This window comes from Sciurus carolinensis, chromosome 16 (genome assembly GCF_902686445.1).
Source record: "Sciurus carolinensis chromosome 16, mSciCar1.2, whole genome shotgun sequence".
NCBI lineage: Eukaryota > Metazoa > Chordata > Mammalia > Rodentia > Sciuridae > Sciurus > Sciurus carolinensis.
The window spans coordinates 59,775,663-59,799,910 of NC_062228.1; the positions used below are offsets into that span (position 1 = coordinate 59,775,663).

The 24,248-nt window shown below is 54.2% G+C and overlaps 1 protein-coding gene and 1 long non-coding RNA gene across 7 annotated transcripts; one reads left to right on the forward strand and one right to left on the reverse strand.

Annotated features, from left to right (window-relative positions):
• Positions 1-796: 796 nt before the first annotated feature.
• On the reverse strand, positions 797-12,080 carry LOC124966692 (uncharacterized). Of its 3 annotated transcripts, XR_007105397.1 has the most exons (4): positions 11,117-12,080; positions 10,440-10,796; positions 7,043-7,405; positions 797-4,474 (listed from the first exon to the last, which is right to left on the reverse strand). It is a non-coding gene; the product is annotated as an uncharacterized LOC124966692 (long non-coding RNA). The 3 variants fall into 3 exon arrangements; XR_007105395.1 differs by having other exon boundaries at positions 10,440-12,075; XR_007105396.1 differs by having other exon boundaries at positions 10,521-12,074.
• Positions 11,219-24,063, forward strand: Spaca6 (sperm acrosome associated 6). 4 transcript variants are annotated; one of them, XM_047528256.1, is made up of 12 exons: positions 11,711-11,788; positions 15,127-15,200; positions 15,317-15,624; positions 15,733-15,823; positions 16,080-16,157; positions 21,486-21,554; positions 22,284-22,307; positions 22,637-22,714; positions 22,844-22,953; positions 23,119-23,275; positions 23,347-23,557; positions 23,967-24,063. In XM_047528256.1, exons 3-12 carry the CDS (start codon positions 15,598-15,600, stop codon positions 23,998-24,000), a joined length of 879 nt encoding a protein of 292 aa, XP_047384212.1. In that variant the 5' UTR covers positions 11,711-11,788; positions 15,127-15,200; positions 15,317-15,597; the 3' UTR covers positions 24,001-24,063. The 4 variants fall into 4 exon arrangements, with proteins under 4 accessions (XP_047384209.1, XP_047384212.1, XP_047384211.1 ...); XM_047528254.1 differs by having other exon boundaries at positions 11,726-11,788; positions 15,317-15,823; XM_047528253.1 differs by lacking the exons at positions 15,127-15,200; positions 15,317-15,624 and having other exon boundaries at positions 11,219-11,788.
• Positions 24,064-24,248: the final 185 nt, after the last annotated feature.

The window sequence follows — 24,248 nt, forward strand, 5'->3', positions numbered from 1 at the left end:
TCTGGTCAATGTTAATAATCCTAATGGGCTTTAATAACACATGAAAGATTATGAATATTTACAGTTTAAAAATAACGTATGTATTCTGACAGCTACGAGTACAGCATTCTGTTCTTTTGCTTATGTCAATTTATTAATTATATTGTCTAGATTTTCTATATATTCACTGATTTTTTTTTCTTGTTCAATTTACTCATTAGTGAGAGAAATATGTTTAAAATTCCCCGCTGTGATATTGTATTTCTCTTTGTAGTTCCATCAATTTTTTTGTGTGTTTGGGGTGCCACTATGCAGTGCATACCCACTGAGATTTTGTGGTGCTGGGAATTGAGCCCAGGGCCTCCTGCATGCCAGGCAAGCACTCTCCCCCTGAGCTACCTCCGTGGCCCTGGTGTGACCTCTTTTCGGTCTACGTCGCTGACATTATGGCCACCCAGCTCTCTTTCTGGTTGCCACTCCCAACACTGTTTATTTTTTCCATCTGACATTCCTGTACCCTTACATTTTAGATGTGTCTTGTAGAAATCATAGTTAAATTTTCGGGGATTCAGCCTGGAAAATGGATTTTAACAGAACCCTTGTGCTACATTTAATGCAAATAGTAACATATTTGGGAAAATACACCATTTTTGTGTGTTCTTTATGTTCTGCCTATTCAATGATTCCCTTTTTATTCGCTCTCCCTTTTTGGCCTAAGTTTGGACAGCCGGGCTAATAATTTTCCTTCCTTGTTGATTTCTCTTCTACTAGTTCAGAACGTTTATACTCTTAAGTTTATTCGTTATCCTAAATAATCCACATACTTCATAGTCTGCAGTAGGTTTATTTAAACTTCTCCAAGACAGGACATTAGAACATTTTAATTCCATTTGTGCATCACCAATATATGACTGTTTTATTTCATACCCAACTGTGGGTTAGCCCCTAGTCATTGTCATTGTGTTGTGACTGCTCAGATTATTACCCATGGAATACGATGGAGGGCGGGTGGAGGGCAAGGCACAGGGAGATTAAGTGGCACTTAGCCACCTTGGTGACAACAGCCACAATGAAGACCATGGGGTCAACATTCTGCCTCTGACCAACTTGGAGACCAAACAAAAAGAGAAAGACAAACCTGGGCCTCGCATTCCCATCTCAGAACACAGGGAGATGTCAGAGAGCCTTTATGGCGAACTTGGAAGAATCCCTTATATTTACCATGATGTCAGCTGAAGGAGGAGCCCAATGGGTCCCACACGCTAAATCAGAAATGAACGTGAGGACAGGGACGTGAAATTATGTCCCATCACCTGGAGGCTGAGGCCGAGGACGCGATGTCGTGGGGGAAGGACTTACGAAGGCTCAGCTGCGGTGCCGTCAAGGGGGACACGTGGGGGGGCAGGGCGGGGTCCACAGAACAGCACTTGCCCTAAACCACCACCAAGGCATGGCAGCATTTCCATGTCCCGACCAAGAAGTGGAAGTGGCTTATTCCACCTGCGAAGTAAAATGTAGAGGAGGCCATTGGTTTGACTCGGCTCCCACACCTGACCCAACAGACCAGACCAAAATGGCTGTCACTTATGTTAAAGTTCCACATCACCAAGCCAAAATCAAATTGTCTATCTGACCTCCTGAGCAATCAGAAGAGACATAATAGCCAAATCCCCAACAGGCCAGTTCTAGCTGGCATGATTAGGAAGTCACTCCTATTTTAACCTTTATGAGTTAAGTAACCTGAAGCAACAAAATCGCTTTTTTCTGTTTCTGCTTTCCTCATCCCTTCTGTGTCTATAAAACCCACCTCCTGTGCAGCTCATTGGATCACTCATTCTATTTTGTAGAATAAAGTGTTGCCCGATTCTAGAAGTGCAAATGGAGCCAATTGAGAATTTTAAATTTGTTAAGATCTTTTAAATTTCTTGCAGCTCTGTTTTGAGACACCTAATCACATGCTTGGAGTGGATGGGTTTGGAAGTCCTCGTGCCTGAAGGAGAAACACTTGTCCCAGTGGACACAATCCTGGTTCCACTGAAGAGGAGGCCGAGAGAGCCTCTGGGCCAGTTGGGGCAAGTCGTTGATGTGATGCTGAACCAAAGGTAGACAGAGGGGTCTCACTACCGGGCGAGGGTGACTGATCCAGTTACTAAGAGGAAATCAGGTTGCTGCTATACCAGGGGATAAAGGAGAATTAGAAGCGGAACCCAGAATAATTCACTGGGAAATCTCTTCACATTCCAAAGAACGGTCAACGGGTCACTGCGGCAAGACAGTAAGGAGGAAGCACTTCTGGCTGGGATCCTCTGGGCGCCCTGACTCTTTCATCTCGCGGTCTCACCTGGAGAGCGCGGTGGTGGTTTAGCTAGGCATGTAACCTGAGTGGCCTCCCCCACTGTGCCAGGAGAGCTTCTGGGGCTGGGCCCTCTGTGTTGGGGACCTGAGCTTGTCCATCTGGACAAAGGACAAGGATGGTGCTGAACGGCAAGGAGGGACGGACCTCTGGTCCGCTAGTCACTCTTCTCTGCTCGGCTCTGTGCTGGCCTCTCAGGACTGTGTCTTGGCCTCCCCTTGCCCTCTGGGATTAGCAGGAGGTGGCACTGGAGCTTGGAGAAAGGGAGGGAAAGAAGGCAGGGTGTTTACTCCTCCTGTTTCCTCCCCGCAGTCCTGGCCACAGCCGCGCTGTCCTGTGTCCACAAGCCAACCAGGTGCCCACCCTCTTCTCCTGCCCCAGGTCCCGTCCTCCCTCCCTGTCCAGGTGATCACAGCTGCCCACCACTGCCTGTCTCAGAGGCCTTTCTGTCCCCTTTATGCCACCTGCACACGGTTTCTAGTCCCTTCTTTGATCTATATGCAGTTAGTCCCTGGCGTTCACTGGTTTCCTGTGGAGATCCTGACTCCAGCGCTAGCACCTCCCTTGGTCCTTGTACCTGAGGCCGTCTCCCTGGAATCCTTTTCCTTCTGTGACTCAAGAATCTTCTTCAGAGGCTCCGTGTGCCTTGTTGCCGGCTTGGTGCCTTTTATCCTCATCGCTTGTTCCAGGAGACTGTTGAAAACTGCAAGTCATTTTTTGTCATCAGAAGGAGCGAATGCGCCTAGGTCTAAGCAGCCTCGAATGCTGTTTGCTTCTCACTTTGTAAATCTCAGCCGGGAAATTCCTCACTAGAGGAATCTCTCGAGATTTAAAGGTTCCCTTAAAAGGTCAAAGTTCTTTCGTTTTTTGTGAAGATCCTCTCAGTACTTTAACCAGTACTTTGAGTTGTTTTCAGCAGAAGGGTTGATTCACCTGGTCCACCACCATCAGAAACGGGCAAGTCCCCCAGCTCATTTTTTTCCCCTAAGATTTTCGCACACACTGGACACGTCACATAATCTCTTGGGTGGAATCTGTCCTTAAATCTTGGATGAGAAATAGGACAATGGAACAATCCAATTGACCTTCAAGATCTCAAAATCATATGAGCTCTCCCGTGTTACATAACAAATCACCCCAGCATTAAGCAGCTTACAACGGCACACATCCACCATCCTATAGTTCCGTGGGTCAGGAATCTGGGCGTAGCTTAGTTTGATCCTCTGCTCACAGTTTTTCTCACCGGTCGGCCAGGGAGGTGCTGACTCAGGGTCCCCCGTCTTCAGATGGTGCTGGGGAATGATGCATTTCCAAGCTCACACATTGGTTTGTGGCAGCATTTGGTGCCTCGTCAGGGACTGGAACGAGAACCTCGGTTCCTCGCTGGCTGTTGGCCAAGGGCTTCCCTCAGCGTCTTGCCACATAGGCATTTCCAAAATGGCAACTCACAATATAACCACTTACTTCATTAATCATTAATATGTGAAAAACCAAGAAGGCCAACGCATTTGCCAGCAAGACAGAAGTCACAGTCCTTTGTAATCCAAGCTTGGAAATAACATCCCTTCCCTTGCCATGTTACATGGTTATAATCCAGTCAGCAAGTCCAGCGTGAACTCAGGGGGAGATTGCCTGAGAGAATGAATGAACAGCAGGAAGTGGAGATCACTGGGAACATTCTGGAAGGCTGACAACACCATGAAAATGATGCCTGTTTCCGTACCTGTCTCAGCTTTCAAGAGCTGCACACCTGTTTCAGCACCTTAGCGGAAGCAAATGAACAGCAAAACTTCCACAGCATGGGTCACATGTGAAATACTTCCACTGCATGCTTCCTCAGGAGATTCACCAAAGAAACCACCTTTTCCATAAGCAACTCTGGCCATCAGTAAGTCCTGTCAGGTGGGGACTGTCATCTGCAGAGTGTACCATCTCCTTTTTGTTCCAGTAGCTCTTTGAACATGGGAGAGTGGCTTTGTCACGCTGCTCAGATGGCCTTGGGGGAAGGCAGTGCCCAAATCTCCCACAGGTCGTGAGCTGAAGAATGATTTTGGTTGAAGGATGATCAGACGTGACCAGACCATCTTTCTGCTAATGACCAGCAATAATTCTGCCTGATGTTGACCTCTACTTCTGGACAAACTGAAGAGAGAAAAAAAACCATCATATGCTTGTAATTTCTAATTCACTCAGAGCCTCTTTCTTGTTCCATCGTCACTGACTGATTTTCCCTTCCATGTTGATCCATGATTCATATATGCTGTGTTGTCAGCTAGGTGGAGGACCCAGAAATAGCTCAGCAACAAGCAGAGTTACAGTTAAAGTAGTAGTCATAAATCAAGTAAAAAGGCATCTCACTGTTTAATGCCCAAACATTTCACACATAGGATGCTGAGGTAGTACCATACAATAATTCTATGTACAGTCTAAATAGTTCAGAATAATTTTTCAAAACATGTTTTCCAGAAGGAACTCTTAAGAATCATAGCTTGTGCAAATTTTGAAAATTCCTCATCTTCCACTTCTGAAAATAGTTGACAGTGGTGTGCGATTTGACAGTTTTTGATTTAAGATTTTAACTTCAATGGACTCAAAACTATAAAGAATTTATGTTTTAAAAGTATTCTTTTAAAAATCTGTTGTTTTGAAGTTTGATTAGGGAGAACAAAATGTGTTTGGGGCACCTTGTTTCTAACACTTTCCTATTACTTTCATGCTCTTTGCATTCATTATGGTGTCTGGATCAAAGATGATTTATCATAGAAGCTGCTGCACATGATTTTAGAGGGTTTTATTTCCACTTCAAGAAATTTAAGCCAACAAAGTCATCCACCTTTTTAAAATTCATCTTCACAAACGTGAAGAACTTTCAAATAATACCTTTTCTTAAAAGATGTATGACCTGGAAGGAATTAAATAACTAAAAAATCAAATACAATTATTAAAGAGTATTTCCTTTAGTAATATGAAAGTTGGAATACCAAACAATTGTACAAAGGCTGCCTAGCAGAAAATGAGGTCTGCGTTTCCATCTTATATATCTTTGTTGTTCTGCTTTGTGTTATCATTTACAGCTTTGCAACCTCTTGTTGGTTCCAAGAGGAGAAAATATTCTTCCTAATTATATTATCTAATTAAAACACCCTTACTATTCATATCAGTATCAATATATATATTGATATATCAATTCACGCCTCTCTCTCTGTCTCTCTCTCTCTTTCTCTACACACACACACACACACACACACACACACCACGGATTTATTTCTGGAGTTGTACAATTATGTGGAAGTTGTCAATAATTGTTCCTGGGTGTCAAAGACATGACGTGGAGAGTGGACGACCCCCTCTGGACTGGAGTACTGTCCATCCAGTTGCTGGGAGTATTGGTGACTGGGAGCCTGCAGTTGAGTCCTCCCTCCCAGAGATTGCCTTCAAAGCAAGGGAGCTACCTTACTGAGCTTCCTTACAGCCCCTTCCTGTCAGCCCACATCCAGTGATGGGTCTTCTGAACGAAAATTAGCAGGAGGACATGAGCCTAAGACAGTCTGTACTTTGAGTTCTCTAACAAACCACAACCTGACTTAGTATGCAAACAAGATAAAAAACAACAGTCTTAGTCCATTTAGTGCTGCCTAAACAGAATACCACAGACTGGGTCATTTATTTTGTTTAAAAAAAAAAAAAAAAAGACTTTGTTTCTCCTAGTTCTGGAGTCTGAAAAGTCCAATAACAGGGTGCCAGCATCTGGCAAGGGCCTTTTTCCATCATCCCATGGAGCAAGGTAAGAAAGACAAGAAAAACTGAACCTGTGATATGAAGGCCTTTTATAATCAGCATAAACTCACCCAGGAGGGTGGATCCCTCATGACCTAAACACCTCCCATCAGGCCCCACCTATCAGCTCTGTTGCATTGGGGATTAACTTTGCAAAACATGGTTTTGTTGGGGACACACTCAACATAGCACTAACTTGGTAGTAATTTTATGACAAATAACCAGGCTTCAAGCAGTCACAGACAGCCAAGTTTCAGGGGATCACAGGCCGACAGCGGATCAGACTGTGCCCAACCAATGAAAATGCTTAATCACACCGTGCCCAAGCAAGGCAGAAACCCAGCTGTAGCCAATCAAGTGATTTCTGTGTTTTGCTTCTGTGTTCAGGCTATGAGATTTCTCTGCTCACACTGCTGGGCAGAGCTCTCTGAACCTCTTCTGGTTCTGAGTGCTGCCCAACTCATGAATCATTCTTTGTTCATATTAACTCTGCTAAGTTTGATGGTCCTAAGGAATTTTGTTTAACGGGTCAATGAGCAGTTAAGGCCTAGTCACAGTGTTCCAATTCAGGATGCTCTGTGGAGCCATCCAGCTCCCCAGGTCCCTGTGAGATTGGTTGAGGCCTTTACTATAAGTGCACATGGTTCAACCTCTCCATGGCTCTCCCGTTTGCTCCCAGACACAAGTGAATTCTGAGGGCTCCCCAATTAATTTGCTGAACTCTAATCTACTTCAGAGTCATTCTCCTGAAGAACCACCTGCAGACTGCTGGCTTTCACAATCATCATTAATTATTACAGCCTCTTACTCCTGTAATTATATAATTACACACACACACACACACACACACACACACACACACTTCAACTGAATGATAACATTTGACCTTGAACACACAAAGATATCCTCTCCCAGTTATATGACAATACTTACATTTGAAAGTGACTCTTAATACCTTGACAGGAGACAGGAACAACATGACTCGTTCTTATCTCTAATGTTATAGTACAATGGAAATGACAGCTTCCATTTAGAGTTCCTTACAGTCGTGGAGGCTGGAAGTTGAAAACCAAGGTTTTGGGAGGGCTACGCTTTTTCTGAAGTCTCCTTCCTTGTCCAGCTTCTGGTGGCTGGTAGGCATCCTTTCTGTCCTCAAGTGACGTGGCAGGTAGACACGTCACTGCAGTCTCTGCCTCCATCCTCACGTGGGCTTCTTTCCAGTATCTCCTCTGTATCCTCAAACATAGTAGACGTCCTCATCCATCCAGAATACATGCCAAGGCTCCCGGTGGATGCCTGAAACCATAGATAGTCCTGAATCCTATGTAGATTCTTTTTCCCTATACAGTTATTATAAAGTTTAACTTGTAAATTAGACACAGCAGGAGATCAACAATAATAAAAAAACAGAACAACTGCAACAATATACTATATTAAAAGTCTTGTGAATGTGGGATTTCTCTCCAAATTAGTAGAAGGTATGGTTCATTGAAAAGAGGAAGGTTGAGGGGAGACCCTCGCCAAATAACCACACCCATCTCCCCAGACCCCTTGACCAGAAGATATAACAGGAATGAGATTCGTCATTCACCAACACAAACATGTTGCCCCTATCTCCAATTCTTACAAGTCAATCAGGGGCAAGTTGCCATTTTGGAAGCATCTGTTGCCTTTGGATCATCTGTGTTTTTATGTTCTGCCAGTCTGAGGATTATCCCACCTGTAAGGATCATTTGTTACTTGAGGATTATCCTGGGCTTGGGCTTGATCCTTCCTAGGAGGAGGATTCTCTGTTACTTTGATGTTCTTCATGACCCAGTGCCTCCCGTTTCATGGTATTAACATGAGCGTCCTAAACTCAGACCTGGTTTGGAACAGGTTCAGGGTTAAGTGTCATCCAGGCTAGCTCTTTCCATTTCAGAAACTTGGGGATGGCCCTTTTCCATCGGAGTGCAGTTCCAACCAGTAACAAGAACGGTGGCAAGTGAGTGTCAAGAGGGTGGCAGCCTCTATGTGTAAGGGCTGTGGGAGTCACGGCCATAGGGTGGCAGAGACTGACGAGGATGCCTGAGTGATGGGAATGAGGAGTCCCTGAGTCCCCAGGGCTGATGGGAATCTCAGAATCTGTGGGAATTGTTACACCTGAGTGTTAGATGCCGAAGGATTTGGAACTGGATATCAGAGAATGATGGCAAAGGTAGTCTCCATGACTTGCCAACCCATGGGAATGGAGGCCTGTGTTTCAGGAAATAATGGGAATTATGTTCTCTTATCCCAGGGACTTCAGCAAGTCCCCGCACAGTCCATGAGCCTCTTGATATTCACCCATTCCCCGATTCATTCACTTAACATTTTCCTGAGCCCCTGCTCTGAGCCACGCCTATGCTGGGTGATATTGAGGACACAGAGATGACTCAGACCTAGATTGTGCCCTTGGTGTATTCCCAGAGACAGACCCAGACACCGAAGTCACAACACAACGGGGTCAGGACAGGGCAAGGTCAGCATGGTTGTACAGTTGCTTTCCTGACCAGTTCACAGGCATCCGAGGTGCAAGCGGAGGGGCAGTAATTCAAGGTGCCAAAGTACAGGGTCTGACAAAGGGTCCTTTGACGTCACATGTGAATTGGCGTGTATGACAAGTCTACACGCACCCAACATCCATCCCTAGGAGTAGCACATTTTCACAGAGGAAGAGCCCTGACCACAAATCATGGTACTTACAGTCACAGAGGCTTGGGTTCAAGTCCCTGGGCTCTGTTACTGACTTTGTGAGTTTGGGCAACTCACTATTCAGAACCTCAAGTCCCTTGTCCTTACAAAGGAATAATAACTATTTCTAATAACCAGGTGGCTGTGTGGAAAACACCTGGTGCCCCAAGTAGTCACTCAATAAAGGGTATGTGTTCTCACATTATTATTCCTATCATTCCAGTATTCCCCCCTTACCACTGGGGGGACACAATGTTCCAAGACCCTCAGTAAATGTCTGAAGCCTTGGATAGAACCAAATGCTCTATTTGTTCTATACATGCATGCCCATGATAAAGTTTAATTTACAAATTAGGCACATTAAGAGCTTAGCAACAACTATAAGAACAATTGTAACAACATATTGTAATAAATCACTGGCATCACTATTCCTGTATTTGGGGATCATTATGAAGTACCAAAAGGATTGTGTAAAACACAACCCTGCAGAATGGCAAGAGTCGATCTGCTAAATCAGTCTGAACCAGCTACTGCAAGGCTGAATGGGCATGTAGCATGCACAGGGCGATACACCTGACCAAGGGATGACCGAGGTCATGGGCAGGATGGTGCAATATTTCATTACACTGCCTGGATTAATGCACAATTTAGAACTTGCGAATTATTTCTGGAATTTTCTGTGTAATGTTTCAAATTGTAGTTCACTGTGGGTACCTTGGACAATGAAACTATAGAGAAGGGGGGGCACTACTGTAGTAATTATAAAAAAAAATTAAAAGACCTAGAGGCATTTATCAAATAGCTGGGTTCAGAGGCTTGAAAACACTGAATGAAATAATTTTTTTAAAAAAACACACAAACCAGAAGATTTGAATAGGCAATATCCATTAGTTTCAACTCCCAATCTCTCAACTGATTGTATGAATTATGGATAAATAAACGGAATACTATAGAGCCATTTAAACAAACAAGGCAGGTCTAATAGCATGGATGTGAGGGAATCTTTGGGGCACAGTGTTTAAAAAAAGCAAGGTGCAGGATAATGTGATCCCATCCTGGACAAGAAAGAGGATGGTGGTATAACGTATTGCATAGGTGTATAGAATTCCTCTGGAAAAACGCACAGGAAATTTATAAGCATACGTTGTTCCCAGAGAAGAGAATTGGGTGGCTGGGGGCAGGGTGGGAGGGAGTCCCAGAACCATGAATCTACCACTGCCTGAATGTCCTCCCTAAATGTGCCCAGCCCCTAACGACCCCTAGGTTCTAAGCTGCCCACAGTGCCTTCTCTCTTCTCCCCGCTTCTTCCTCCTGGTTCCCCACTGGGAACAACTCCACGCCCTCGGCGCCTCACCTCACCCTTCTGCTTCGCCCCCACATCCCGGCAGTGCCCAGTCCCTCGGCTCCTGCCCTACCCCTTCCTCTCTGCCCCGCTGGTCCTACCTCCATCCATCTCTCCCCTTCGGTCCACCCTTGCCACGGCCCCGGAGAGCTCTGACATTCAGACCCGACCCTGTCCCTCCCCTTGCTCACAACCCTCCGCGGCTCCCTGTCACTCTCGCAAGACTAAGTTCCCAGCCTGGCCTTCGACACGCCGAGAAGGGCCCCGCCCACTCACCCCAGCTTCTTCTACGCTCCTTGGCTCCCGGCCCCTACCGCTCTAGTCAGACTTGACTGCTTTGTTGTTCTCCGGAATCACCTTGGTTTCCTGCCTTTGGGCCTTTGCTTAAGCAGTGCCCTCGGCCTGGAACGCCCTTAGTGCTGCCCCTCTCAACAATTCGGGTCTAACTTCTGGTTCTTGGAGGTCACGCCACAACCACGCCTTCTCTGGAGGTCCTCCCGGTGGACCTGCTGCGAGGATTCCTTCCGCCCTGGCTCTCACAGCCTCTGGTCTCGCCCTCGGTCACACCCCATCACCCCGGAATGGGACTGTCTGCGGCTGGGTCTGTCTCCTCCACCACACCGTGAGCTCCCGCTGCAAGGGCAGATTTGGGTCTGATTCACCTTTGAGTCCCCAGTGGGGGGCGGGGGGTACCAAACCTCAGCGAGGGGAGGGAGGCTGGGAGAGCGCAGAGAGGGAGCGGGAACGGCAGACCCAGCCTGGGGAAGGCGTGCGGAGAAAGGGGAGAGAGCGAAGGAGAAAGCCGAGGGAGGGAGAAGGACGGAGCCCCGGCGCAGCAAGGGGAACGCAGAGGGAGGAGACAGGCAGAAAGAAAAAGCAAAGAATTCAACGGGAAGACCCGAAGCCACGGCGCAAAGGATGAAGACGTGCCGGCAGTGCAAGGACAGACGTACCGAGACAGGAGCGAGGACGGAAAGAAAGAATGACACAATGACACGAGCAAAGAGAGGCAGCGAGAGATCGCACAGGGCCAGGAGGGAGGCTGACAAGAAGAGGGAGGAGGCCCGGGAAGGGAAGGAGGAGAGGCGGAGGGGACCGAGGGAAAGCCGCCGAGAGAGAACGGGGACTGGCCAGGGAGGAGGGAGGGAGCGGTGGGCGCGCCGGCCGCCCGCCGCCTCCCGGCCTCTCTTTTGTCCCTTCCCTCCTCCCTGCGTCATGCTCCCCTGGCCCGGCCTCCCCTCCCGCTCCCTCCTCCGCCCCGCTCCTCCTCCCCGGGGCTGGATGGAATTTTTTCCCCTGGACCGGGGCCAGCTCCGGGGCAGGGGGGAAGCCAGGCCGGACTGGGCTGGGCAGCGGGGAGGGGCCGGGCGGGGGCCCCCCGGGGAGGGGGCTGGTCCGAGCCGCGCCGCCAGCGGGGTCCTGGGAGGGGAGCCCCGGACCGCAGAGCCGGGAGGCGCCGGCCGGAGGGAGCGGGGACTGGGAGGAGGATGGCGGCGGGAGGAAGGGGAGAGGCCGCGGGCGGCGGAGGCGGGAGAGGATGGAGAGGACTCGCGGTGGCCGGCCTCCCGCCGGGCCCCGGGCTGGCGGAGGAGACCCCTTCCCCCGACGCGGGAGCCGCGGGAGCCGTGAGTCTGCGGAACCGGAGGGGGATGGGGCTTGGGCCGGACTCCAGGGTCCCCAAGGGAGGAGGCTGCCGGGACTGGATTTCAGGGTTTTCGGGGATGGGGGGCTGGGAATCACTGAAGGAGGGGGCTAGGGATCTGGATTCCGGGGTCCAGAGGCTGCAAAAGCTCGAAACACCTCCTAGATTCAAGAGGGAGGAGAGAGGTGGGCTGGGATAGGTAGGATCGGAGGGTGGAAGGGACTGAGGGCGAGATGCCCGAGACCTCTGGGGAGGTGGAGGAAGATAGTCTGGCGTTGGAGGTGCCTCCGGCAGCGGAACGGTTAACGTCTGGCTGGAGGGAGGGAGGGGGGAGGGGGAGAGGGAGGGATGGGGCTGCGGGGCTTTGAGGGGTCAAGGGTGAGCCGTGCAAGTGGGAGGGGGCTGAGGAGGAGGGGGAGGTTGTCTGGGCTGCCAGACAGGCCCGGGTCAGCGCCGGGGGCAGGGGATGTCTGGCGGAGAAGAGGCCCAGCGTCCAGGCTCCCTTGGGGACCCGGGATTCCAGGCCTCAGCCCCCTCCTCCCTCAGACCTGGGAGTCCACCACCCTGCCCCTTACCCGAATTCCAGAATCCGAATCCCTAGCCAACGTTTCCGCAGGACCCAGGAGTCCGGTCCCCCCACCCCCACCTTCTTCGTTCAGACCTTCGTTCAGTTCACACTATAACCCCCACCCACTTTGGAAACCCGAGTTCAGAACCCCGGTTCCTCCTCCCTAGGAGCGGAACCTGAACCCCTCCTCCTCTAGAACCCGAGTCCAGGTCCCCAGCAAGATCTTTCTATCTTGCAGCCTGGACTGGGGCGGGGGTGTGGGGGTCCTGCCCCGGAACCCAGGAGTCCCCACCTCCTCTTTCGCCCCAGCTGGAGTCCAGCCCTCCAGGGGTTAAGGGGGCGGGGCCATGTGGTTGCTATGGTGCCAGACTGTTTGGGTCTGCTCTCTGACCCTTTGGGGGCTCCCCAGGGTCCGCAAAGAGGGGGAGGGGGACCCAGGCCGGAGGAAGTACAGTGCCGACCCTTTCCCAAAGCAGACCTATGGGCCCAGGGAGCTCCTCTAAGGCCTTGTCCAGTGACCTTGAACGAGTCCTGACCCGTCTCTCCCGGCCTCAGTTTCCCCAAGGAGAAACTGGTTGGGGAGTGGGGGAGATGCTCAGGTCCCAGGAATCTTTAAGATTCTCGCTTCCCGGCTCCCTCACCCCCCTCCTCAGGCCCCAGGCAGCCCCGGGGCATGCTGGGAACCCAGGCCCGGGCTCCGGGCCAGGTTGGTGGGGGGGGGAGCCTCCTCCCTTCCCCTTCCTCCCCACCTTGGCCTGACTCTCGCCCCCGCCGGAGGGTCTGGGAGGCTGGGAAGGAGGGAAGGGGGAAGAGAGCCGGGACCGCAGGCCCGTCTCCGGCCCCCGCCTCCCCCTTCCCTTCTCCGCCCCCTTCCCGCCTCTCCTCCCCCTCCTCAGCAGGTCGCTACCCCAGCCCGGGGCCCCTTCTCGAACCACCCCCACCCCACCCCCAGCTCCAGACCTGGCTCCGAGCTGCGAGGGGGAGGGAGAGAGGGAAGGAGAAAGAGAGGGGAGACAGAAAGAGAGAAGATGGGGGAGGGGAGGGAGGGGAGACCCGGGAGGGAGGGAAGGAGAGAGAGAGACAGACGGAGGAGAGGGAGGTGGGAGAGGGGAGCAGGCGGGAGGAGGCCGGCCGAAAAGAGGGGAGGAAAGGGTGAGAGAGGAGAGGGAAACTGAAATCGTGGGAGAAGGGCGGAGAGGGTCAGGGAGAAGGAGAGACAAAGCCAGGAAGGGAGGGAGGATGAAGGACAGGAGAAGGGGTAGAAAAGGAATGAGAAAGAGGGAGAGAGGGAGGGACAAGGCAGGGGCGGCGAGTGGCAGGACAGGGAGCTCTGCGGAGGAGGGAGACTCAGACGGGAGCCAGGTAAGGTAGGAGCTGAGAAGGCGGGATGGAAAGGGCAGGGGAGACAGGGCAGAGGGACAGGAGCTGACGGGAGTGAGCCAGGGAGGCCCAGAGCTGGGCAGGCAGACTCCAGGTAGAGCCTCTGATGCTGGGAGGGTGGGTGCCGCCTGCCAGGGCCCCCCCCACCTGCAGCAGGCAGACCTGCAAGGGCTCTTCCTCTCCCCAGGCTCAGCCTCCTCCCTGCTCACCTGCAAAATGGGGGTAGAGGTAGCACCTCCTTCCCTGGGCTGGGAGGCGGCAGAGAAGACGGGTTGGGGCTGTGCAGTGTCAGGGGTGGGGGATCATGGCTGTCATCACTGTGAATGCCAAGAGGTCACCAGAAGGGACGAAATGCCCAGGTTGAAGGTTTTATATCTCCAGCCCCGGTGTCTAGGCAACCTGACTGGGAGGGAGGGAGCAGAGGTGGTCAACAGGCTGAATTCCCAGACTGGTGGGGTTCCCACTGGCACCTAGGAAGTCAGGTCTCCTCTCAGTTTGTACCTCCCCTGGGTCTGAGGGAGGAGGCTGGGCCTGGACCCCTGGGTCTGGGAGAGGAGGCTGGGCCTGGACCCCTGGGTCTGAGGGAGGAGGCTGGGCCTGGATCCCTGGGTCTGAGGGAGGAGGCTGGGCCTGGACCCTGGGTCTGAGGGAGGAGGCTGGGCCTGGATCCCTGGGTCTGAGGGAGGAGGCTGGGCCTGGACCCCTGGGTCTGAGGGAGGAGGCTGGGCCTGGACCCCTGGGTCTGAGGGAGGAGGCTGGGCCTGGACCCTGGGTCTGAGGGAGGAGGCTGGGCCTGGACCCCTGGGTCTGAGGGAGGAGGCTGGGCCTGGATCCCTGGGTCTGAGGGAGGAGGCTGGGCCTGGGCTCCTGGGTCTGAGGGAGGAGGCTGGGCCTGGGCTCCTGGGTCTGAGGGAGGAGGCTGGGGCCCTAGACTCCTAGGTTCCTTGGGGAGGAGGGGGCCGGGGGCCCGGACTCCTGGGTCCTGGCACCCACCCGTAGAACCGACCTTGCGGGGCCTTCGCCACACACAAGCTCGTGTCTGTGGGTCTGTGTCGGGGGCTCACCATCACGGCTGGGACCTCCCCGGCCCTCCCCACCCTCCCTGTCCCTCCTGGCCCACATCTGTCCATCTGCCCGGTCTGTCCACTGGCGCCCCCCGGGCTGAGGTAGGAGGTTGTATAGTTGAGGAGGACACCCACGGAGATCACTATACGGCCTCCTAGCTTTCCCCAGGCTGCGCCCTGCACGGGACGGGGCGGCAGGGACCCCGGCCTGTATGCTGCCCTGGGGACCTTGGAAGGAGCTGGGCCGACTGCTCTGTCCATGTCGCTGCCCCTGCCTTCACCCTTCCCTCAGAGTCTCTCTCCCCTCAGGAGGCCTGCTTGGCTGCCTGTCTGACTTGCACTCACCGCCTGGTCCCTGGAGGTGTCCGCAGCTCTCTCTGCAGGTTGTCTCTGGCTCTCACTCATTACCTCTGCCTGCCTCTGCTCTTTCGTCTTTTCCTGTCTTCTGACACTCAGTGTCCCTATATCTATCTCCATCTTTCCCCCACCCCCACCCTAGGGCCTGTTGGGGGCCACCACACTCCATATTGCCGGCCTCTGGGTCCCTGAGACCCTTTAACCTGTGAGGACGTCCAGGGTCACAGGTGAGGTTCTTGGGAGCCTGGCGTCTGGCCCAGCTACAACCTAGGGACGGCAGGCTGACCCCTGGCACCCTCCTGGCATCCTGACATTTGACCACCAACTGAAGCCCAACCTCTGGCCCCAGGCCACCACCCCTCCCCCACTGCAGTGACCTCACAAAGGTCGCCAGCTTCTCCCCAGGCCTTGAGACCCTCCTCGATGGCTCTGATGGCCCTGCTGTCCCTGGTGAGCACTGTCCCGTCTGCCCTGCTGGCCCTGCTGGTGTCCAGGGCATCCACCTGGGCCTGCCTCCTCTGCTTCACAACCTATGCTGAGCGCTTCCGCCTCTGCCAGATGTGGACCAGGGCACAGGGCCCCCGGAGGGTCGAGCAGTGCCAAGACGCCTTCACCGCTGCCTTCGAGGGCCTCTCCAACATGCAGATCAGTAAGGACACCGTCCTGCCTGGGCCGGGGCCCTGAGCAAGGAGTGAGGCCTGGAGCAGCTCAGGGAGAGGGAGAGACAGAGACGCAGGAGGGGAAGATGCCTGCCGAAGATGGCGGGCGCCGGGCTGGGGCAGGAGAAGGGAGAGAAGTCAGAGCCAGGAGGTCGCAGACTGGGGTAGAGGCAGAGACAGGGACGGGGGGCAGGGACGGGTAGAGGCGGAAGGTTCACGCCGGCGCCTGGCCTTGCTCACCCTCAGACTACGAGGAGCGAAGCCGCCTGCAAGACGCCTTCACCCAGATGACCCTCTCCCTCCAGGAGGCGGCGATGGCCCAGGGTGAGTGCCTTGTGAGGGCAGGAGGGACCCCTGGAGTCGGGCAGGGGTCTGGGAGGGGCGAGGCCGTGAACCCAAGTGACGTAGGTTATTCTTTGGGCAAAGGGAAAAGTGCAAACGCAACCCAGGCCACAGACGGTGACAAGGAACCCAAGGTGGGTAGAAAGCCCCCGGCGTGAGGCCCGGCAGTGTCCCCCTGGCCTGGCCTCTGCTTACCCGCCAGTGGGCCAGTCTCCTGCCTCCCAGGGTAGCCCTGGAAACAGGACACACAGACGTGTAGTCCTGACAGCTCGCCCAGCACGTCCACAATGGTGGTGGGTGAGGCTGACCGTGGGCAGGAAAACAGGTGGGGCAGCGGCGCAGGTCAGTGGGGTGATGGCCGTGCAGAACCAGCACACCGGCCAGCCTTGGGGTGTGTGCAGCGTGTGTGCCGCTCCCGAGCAGTGAGCAGAGCCCCGGGCAGAGGGACGTGGGGCCGAGCAGACAGGGTTTAGCAGCAGCCACACCAGGTCGCCCGCCCACATGGCCACGTTGCCCAAAGGTGCCGGAGTGGTACTGGGTGGGGTCGCAGTGCTGGGAGGCCACAGCGCCTGCCTCTGAGGCCCGCGACCCCAGGACTGGGCTCTAGCTCTAAAGTGGTGCCTTTTGTTCCCACCAAGCTTTACGTCAAGGAAGCCCCAAAAGAGGTTCCCATCCAGGCGGAGGCATGGGGGACCGGCATGGAGAGGCTCTGCTGTGGATCCCCCACCCCAAAGGGAGGCTGAGGAGCGGAGGAGGGGGAGCGGGATCCCCGGGAACACCCTTTCTCTCCACGGGGGTTTTGCGAAGGCCGGGCATGAGGGCAGCTCGGGTGTGGAAGGCCTCCCTAGGGCCATGTGTGGGGCAGAGCTAGAGGGGAGAGAGGGGAGGCTGGGGTGAGGGTCTGGGCCAGAGGGGCGGAGGCCTGAGCAGAAGGAGGGCTCAGAGTGGGGCCCGAGGGACGGGCGGGTCTGAAGGGCTGTTTGGGAAGGGGAAGGACAGTGCCTGGGGTTCAGCTCTATGCCTAGTGGGCTGCGGGCCATTCCTGAGATGAGGGGCATGAGAACATGAGCTGGAGTGGACGCAGAGATGGGCTGAGCTAGGAAGGACATGATGACCAGGGTGCAGGGGACATCCAGGAGGCAGCAAGATACCCAGATGCCAGGTTCAGCAGAAGAGTCAGGAGACAAAGACTCTGCCCTGGGGGAGCTGGGGAGCCATGGAGGGCCATGGAGCAGGGTGGACTGCGGTGTGGCCAGGCCCTCTGGGGCCCTGCGGAGGAGAGACCAGAGGGAGAGGCCAGCTGCGGGGAGAAGCGGGTGCGGTACGTCACCTGATGATTATCAACTGTGCCAGGAACGCCTCTGGAGACACAGCTGGGCCCGAAACTGCACACCACCTGCCCTCGAGTTGCTTACTACTGAGGGTCAGGGCACAGACAGTCAATAAAATAATGTCAGTTGGTGATCTGTGCTGTGGAGGAAATCAGAGAAGGGATGCAGTTATCATGTAAGATAGGTTGGTCAGAGTGGGTGCAGATGAGAGGACCCAATTGTTCAAAGACGGGGACAAGGAGAATAGTCTTAGGAGGAGAAAAGTGCAGTGCAAAGGCCCTGGGGCCAGTGGGGCTAGAGTGCAGATGAGTTCAGAGAGGTGGCAAGAAACTTGGTGGTATCAGTCCATGCAGACCAGTGGTCCTCCAGCCCTAGTATATATACATCAGAATCTCTTGGGAGTCGTTACAGTGCAGATTGCTTGACTTTCCCTCTGTTTCTGACCAACTGGTCTGAGGTAGGACCCCCAAATAGACATTTTTGTCGAGTCCGCAGGTGGTGCTGATGCTGGCTTGGACACTGTAGGGCCCTGGAACAACCCTCTCTTCTGCTTTTGAGATGGGGGAGTGACTGGAGGTGCTACTCAGAGACACAGGAGTCCCTCTGGCAGGCATGTGGACACCAGTGAGATATCGCCGCTGGTGACCTGCCAGTGACAGTGGTCCAGTGGCAGAGACGAGGACTGAGCCTCGTGGGGTGGGGCAAGAGGAAGGACAGGGAGGGTCTGACCCTGCACCAGGCCACCCTGCGCATGTGTGTGGAGGGGTGTTTATACTAATTACCGTCCCAAAGTATCTCCTTATACCGGCTCCAGGAGGTGCAGCGTTATAGCCCCTTCCGGATGGGGAAGTTGGGGCTCAACTGGCCGGGAAGGACAAACCTAGGTTTTTGGAGATGGACAGGACCAGATGCATGCGGTTGAGGGGACTGGGAAGACGCGTGGATGACTGGGCAGTCATCCCAGGGAGGACGGGAGAGATGGATGGGCCCACCCAGTGCTACCTCTTGGTGGTCATGGGGCAACGACCTGTGTGTATAAACCACGGAGTGGATAGTGTGGCGGGGTTGGCATCCCTAACCTCCCAAATCTGAAGCCCGACATGCTCCAAAATCTGAGACTTTTTGAGCACCAACTTGACTGCACATGTGACCTCATGTGACAGGTGGCAGTCAGAACGCAGGTGCACTCAACGCGCCGTATTGCCTAACCTGGGACCACTTCCCGAACTTCTTCAGGCCTCGGTTTCCCCATCTCAGATTTGGAGATGGTAAAAATAATAGCCTGCCTCCCGTCACTCTCACTAGGAACACTCTGAAGCACAGCCTCCGAGAGCTCATAGACACCATCCTCTGCGGGTGGTGCCGTGGGAGCATTGAGGTGTCCTGTGGCATTTAATCAGCCCCCTCCCTGCCCTGTAAGGCAGATACTGTCCCCATTTTATGAAGGAGGAGACTTGGGGTCAGGAAGTGAAGTCGCCTGACCAAGGCTGCACGGCGAGTCCACCAGGTGTGAGGTGGGTGCGCTCACAGACGTGCCAGGGCGCAAACCCAGATGCGCACCACAGACGGGGGCGCCTCACGCTCTGCCACTCATAACAACCCCCGCACCCTCCTCCTGGCCTGCTTGATGCAGCCTGTCCTGTCCTGTGTGGAACACGGCTCAATCCCCCCAGCACGCCACCCCACCTGCCTCCACGGCTCCTGGGGGGTCCCCCTCTCACTCACCCTGTGAGTCACTTGGTTTGTCCCGTGGATGGCTCACGATGACTCCTCCAGTGTCCTGGTCTCTTGCGAGTGCCCCGCGCTGACCATATCCTCTTGGTCATCCTGCCGCCTCAGAGCACACTCTTGCTCTGTGGCCAAGGAGAGACCTCTAAGTCCTCGACTCCTCATTTGGAAGCCACTTCTCGGCTTCAGTGGTCCCTCTCCGAGGGCATCATTGCTTCAGCCACTCTCTTGCCAAAATCCTTGGTTCCCTCCCTTCATTGAGTCACAGAGGAACCTTTCCGCCCTCCCCACAATGGCTTAAGCAAACTGGAAGTTTATTTTTCCCACATAAAATCAGTCTAGATGAAGCACTTAGGGCAAGCTCCAGTTTCTTGGGGACCTCAGTTCCTTCCGGCTTTCTACTCTGCCATTGCCCTTGTTCTCATGGCCCTGTGTGGCTGCTAGAGCTCTAGTCATCAAAACTGATTTTCAGGTAGCAGAATGGAGGAAGAGGAAGGAATCGGCAGGGTGACATTACCTCCCTTTTAAGGCTGTGACTCACATATGACACTGCCACTTCTATCTCAATGGCCACAACTTGGTCACATGACCACAGTCTTTTAGCCAGGTGGGGAAGGGAGTGCTTTCCCAGGTAAAACACAGCAATCTGCTATTAAAGAGAAATTTTAGGTATTTGGAGGCGACCACCAATGCTTACGCTCTAGTTTGCCAGGGCTGCTGAATTGAAGCACCACAGACAGACGAGCTGCTTAAACAACAGAAATTTATTTTTTCACAGTTTTGGAGGCTAGAAGTTCAAGATCAAGGTGTTCAGTGTGGACATGGTTTGGCTGTCTTCTCCTTGAGTCTCTGGTCTTCCCTCCTGAGGTCTCTGCATCCCCATTCCCTCCTCCTACAAGGACCCCACTCATTCTGGACTCGGACCCACCCTAATGGCCTCACTTGACCTCTTTGAACTCCCCAAACACAGCCCCACCTGAGGCACTGGGGACTAGGACCTCAGCAAGTGACTCTGGAGAGAGGAGGCACACTCTATCCTATGACATCCTGCCACGTTTCTGATTTCCAAAACCACCACCCCCACCAGGAGATCAGTCCAGCCACCCAGGTACCCTGCAGAGCCCCAGTGGAAAAAGCCACAAAGCCCACAGCCTGGCAGCCAGGGCAGTGGTCAAAACCTGAACACCAGGAACAGAGGAAATGAAGTCAAAAGAGGAGGAGTGGACACCAACAGGGGCCGGCTGTGGAGACGCGGCAGGGACGGGCCTCCCTACGGGAGGAGCCGCTGAGCTCCAGATACTGCTGCCTCATGGAAATGGGGCCTCTGCGTTGCAGCCTTTCCAAAAATTTTTAAAGTAATGCCAAATATTTTATGTGACTTTTCCAAATTTTATATCTTGGCAACCAGTTCATTTTTTAAAAAACACTTTCCAGGCCAAATATAACACATCGGAGGGATGGATCTGGGCCATAGGCCACTGCTTGTGGTCTCCAGTTCCAGCTGGATTCTGGAGTTCCTTGTACACATATTTATTGAGCTCTTTCTAAGACTCAGGGCCCCTCATCCCTTGGGTTCTGAGGACACAGCACTAAACAAGGGCATATTTACTTAAGAGACATATTTAAATGATCAGCATATATATATATATGTATATGCATATATGTGTGTGTATATATATGTAATTGCAAACTGGTGAGAGCAATCCATGAAATGAATGGGGTGCTGTGAGATAAAAACAGGGAACCCAAGTATACTATAGACTTGTGATAATGGAAAAAACCTTATAGAAGTGACACTTGAGGTGTAAGAAATGGAGAATGAGTAGTAGGAAAGATGTACTGGAATCAGAAGCCAGCTTGTGCAAAGGCCCTGAGGTGTTAGAAATGTGGCTCTTTTCCTGTGAAGGGAAAGAGGAGGAAGGAACTTGGCTATACCACCTAGGACCTAGTAGACCTGGGTACGGAATTTGTCATTATCCTCCCTTTTCTCCCAACAAGGTAAATGCAAATGCTTCAGGGGAGGCTTTCTTTCAGAGACAGAGAGAGAAAGAGAGAGAGACAGAGAGAAGCAGGGAGAGAGGGAGTCGAGAGACTTGCCAGGCTTCACAGTAGACAGATGAAGGAGGCAAGAAGACAGAGGATGTGATAGTAACAGAGATGAGTGCAAAAAGGTCACAGCATGACAGCGAGTCCTGTTGAGTGGGTCAGCCAAGGAAAAGGCAGTTTCTAGGAAGGCCCCTCTACCCTCCAGGGTCCTTTGAGGACGCCTTTCCTGCTGCTGCGGAAGAAATGAGGCAGGTCATTTCACAGCTTAAAGAAGGTAAAACATTCCAACCCTCCTCCCCTGTCCCGGATACGCGCAATTAGAAATCCCCACTCCCCAGAGCCCCAACCACGCAGTTCAGTCTCCTGGCGGCCTCTGAGCTGAGCCCATGGTAGATAGCTGTCCATCCTGCCTGGACCACTCCGCATCTGGCCCCACCCCTTCGACAGCAGGGGTCCTGTCCAGCTCCATCCATCTTAGCACAGTCCTGACCCAGACTTGCCTAGGCCTCCATCTGGATCTCAGTGTCTGCCCCCCCCCCCCACACACACACTCTGAAAGATGCTCTCCCCAGTTGGATTCTAGGCTGGCCTTACCTCTTTAATTGGGCCTCCTAATAATTAGGTCTTGACTTCTTCAAGGATCGCCAAGGATCCAGTCCTGCCCACTCTGTGAAATACAAAAGTGATATCCCCTCACTCCTCCAGGCACAGGTGTAGACCCCCCCTATCCCGAACAGGCCTGACCTCTTCGCGGGGCTCCGAGGACCTGGGCCCGCCCTTAGGTGGAGCTTTCTAACCTCGTCTCGCCCAGAGGACTGAGCTCTGCGGACCCGGACCCGCCCCTGGGTGGAGCATTGCAGACCTAGCCTAGAGCCTTGCAGACAGGCCTGGCTCCGGCCCTCGGGGGAAGGTGCCAGGCCTGGTAACATCCTCTAGGGGTGCTTTAGATTGGGGCCCTCCCGGGATTTCTCTTGGGTAGTAATGCTTCCCCCTCTCTCCGCAGTTCATCCCTGCGTCCCTCCCTGCGGTAAGGTCTTAATTACAAATAGGATCGCGGGGCAAAGGGGCGGTCGGGGCGAAATCTGGGATTTAAGGTGGCAGGTAATGGGTGGGCTTCAGATCCTAAGGAAGCCAATAAGAACCCTGGAGAAAAGTCTAAAAAGCTCGTGGAAGACGGGTCCTAGGGCCCCAAGTAAACCAACAGGAGGTTTAGAGGGCGGCCAGGAGTGCGAGGCACCTAACCAATGACGCTAGAAAGGCGGGTCGAGCTTCCATCTGGCCCTTGGGACCTAACAGACCCATAGCTGACCAAAGGAACAGCAGATGGAACCCAGATCCCGCGTCCTCGCCCCACAGGGGTCCAGGAGGTCGCCCGGCGTTTCCTTTGCCACAAGTGCTTCTCCACCCTCTGCGACCTCCCGCTGGACTGTCCAGGTGAGGACTGTCCAGGTGAGGGGCGGGGCCTGAAGGATCAGAACCACTAACTGGAGAAAAAGGACTGGCGCGAGAAAGGGGCGGGAACCCGCGGAGGCGGCCCGCGGGAGCGTCCCCCTTGGTCCTCAGTCCAGGACGTGACGGTGAATCGGGGGGACCAGGCTATGTTCACTTGTGTCGTGAACTTCCAGCTGCCACCGGAGGAGATCACCTATTCCTGGAAGTTCGCTGCGGGAGGTGTGAGTCAGGGCGGGACCCCCTTTAGGGTTTAGGGAGCGTCTGGCGGGGGGCGCGCCTGGAGATGCGCGGCGAGCCGCGGCGGGGCGCAACGGGGCCCGGGCGGGGGCTGCGGCGGCGCCGGGGCTGCGCGAGTGAGGCCCGGCTCAGGGGCGCCGGCCCCGCAGATGCGCACTCGGGACGTGGCCTACTTCAAAGACGTGCCCCAGGCCCGCGGGTACCTGGCGCGGATCCGGCCGGTGCAGCCCAAGCACAGCGGCACCTTCTCCTGCGTGATCAAGCACGACCAGCGCCCCCTGGCGCGGCTCTACTTCTTCCTTAACGGTGCGGGGGGCGCGGGGGCGCGGGGGCGGGGCGGGGGCGGGGCTCTGTCCGGTAACGCGCGCGCCCCGCAGTGACGGGCCCGCCCCCGCGCGACGAGACGGAGCTCCAAGTCGCGTTCCGGGAAGTGTTGCGCTGGGCGCCGCGGGACGCGGAAATGATCGAGCCCTGGAGGCCCACCCTGGGCGAGCTGCTGACCAGGCCCGAGGCTCTGACGCCGGTCAACCTCTGCCTGCTCGCCGCCGTCGCGGCCCTGGCAGCGGCGATGATGACCATGCTGACATGGTGAGTCCCAGCGTCCAGCTGCCCCTCCCCCAGACCCAGACCTAGGACTCAAGACTCCAGCCTTCCTCCCTCAGACTCAAGGAGGTCCAGGTCCTAGCTACTGGCGACCCCCGCCCCAACCCTGTCCTGCCAGAAGCCCAGGTCCCAGACCTTTCTTCAGACCCTGAACTCTAGACCCCAGTGCCTTCTCCTTAAGACTCAGGGGTCCAGACCCCAATCCTCCTCCCCCAAACCTTGGAGTCCAGTTCCCAGTTCCTTTCTTCAGACCCAGGGGTCCAGACCCCAGCCCTCGTCCTCACACCTGGGAGTCAGACCCTGTTCACCTTTGAGATCCAGAAATCAAGGCTTCAGGACCACTGTTTCTCTTACCATTTCCTCCTCCAATACATGTATCTCCTTGTGCCCCCAGGATGTTCTTTCGATGGTACCTCAGTGGCAACTAACAAAGCTATCTCTTCCTTATCCTATTTCCATTCCTAAAATAAAGAATATATTTCAGATTCTGGATTCTGTTATCTTTGTGTGGGCACAATTAACTCAGAAGTAGGAGCAGCATACCCCCAGCATGCTCAGGTGTCTGGCCCCGGTGGTGGCTGTCGAAGGCACAGCTGTCACAGTGCAAGGCCCTGGGCGAGGCAAGCTTTTGGTGCCAGCCTCAGCCCCTCCCAATGTCTGTCAATCTCCCTGACAT

What these genes read in the sequence shown, in the direction of transcription:
- Spaca6 (XM_047528253.1), top strand. Translation starts at nt 11,651, where the DNA reads ATGGCGGCGGGAGGAAGGGGAGAGGCCGCGGGCGGCGGAGGCGGGAGA. An exon ending in ACGCGGGAGCCGCGGGAGCC is followed by an intron (nt 11,789 to 15,732) that starts GTGAGTCTGCGG and finishes CGCCTCTGCCAG; the next exon opens with ATGTGGACCAGGGCACAGGG. An exon ending in TCCCTGCGTCCCTCCCTGCG is followed by an intron (nt 22,308 to 22,636) that starts GTAAGGTCTTAA and finishes CTCGCCCCACAG; the next exon opens with GGGTCCAGGAGGTCGCCCGG.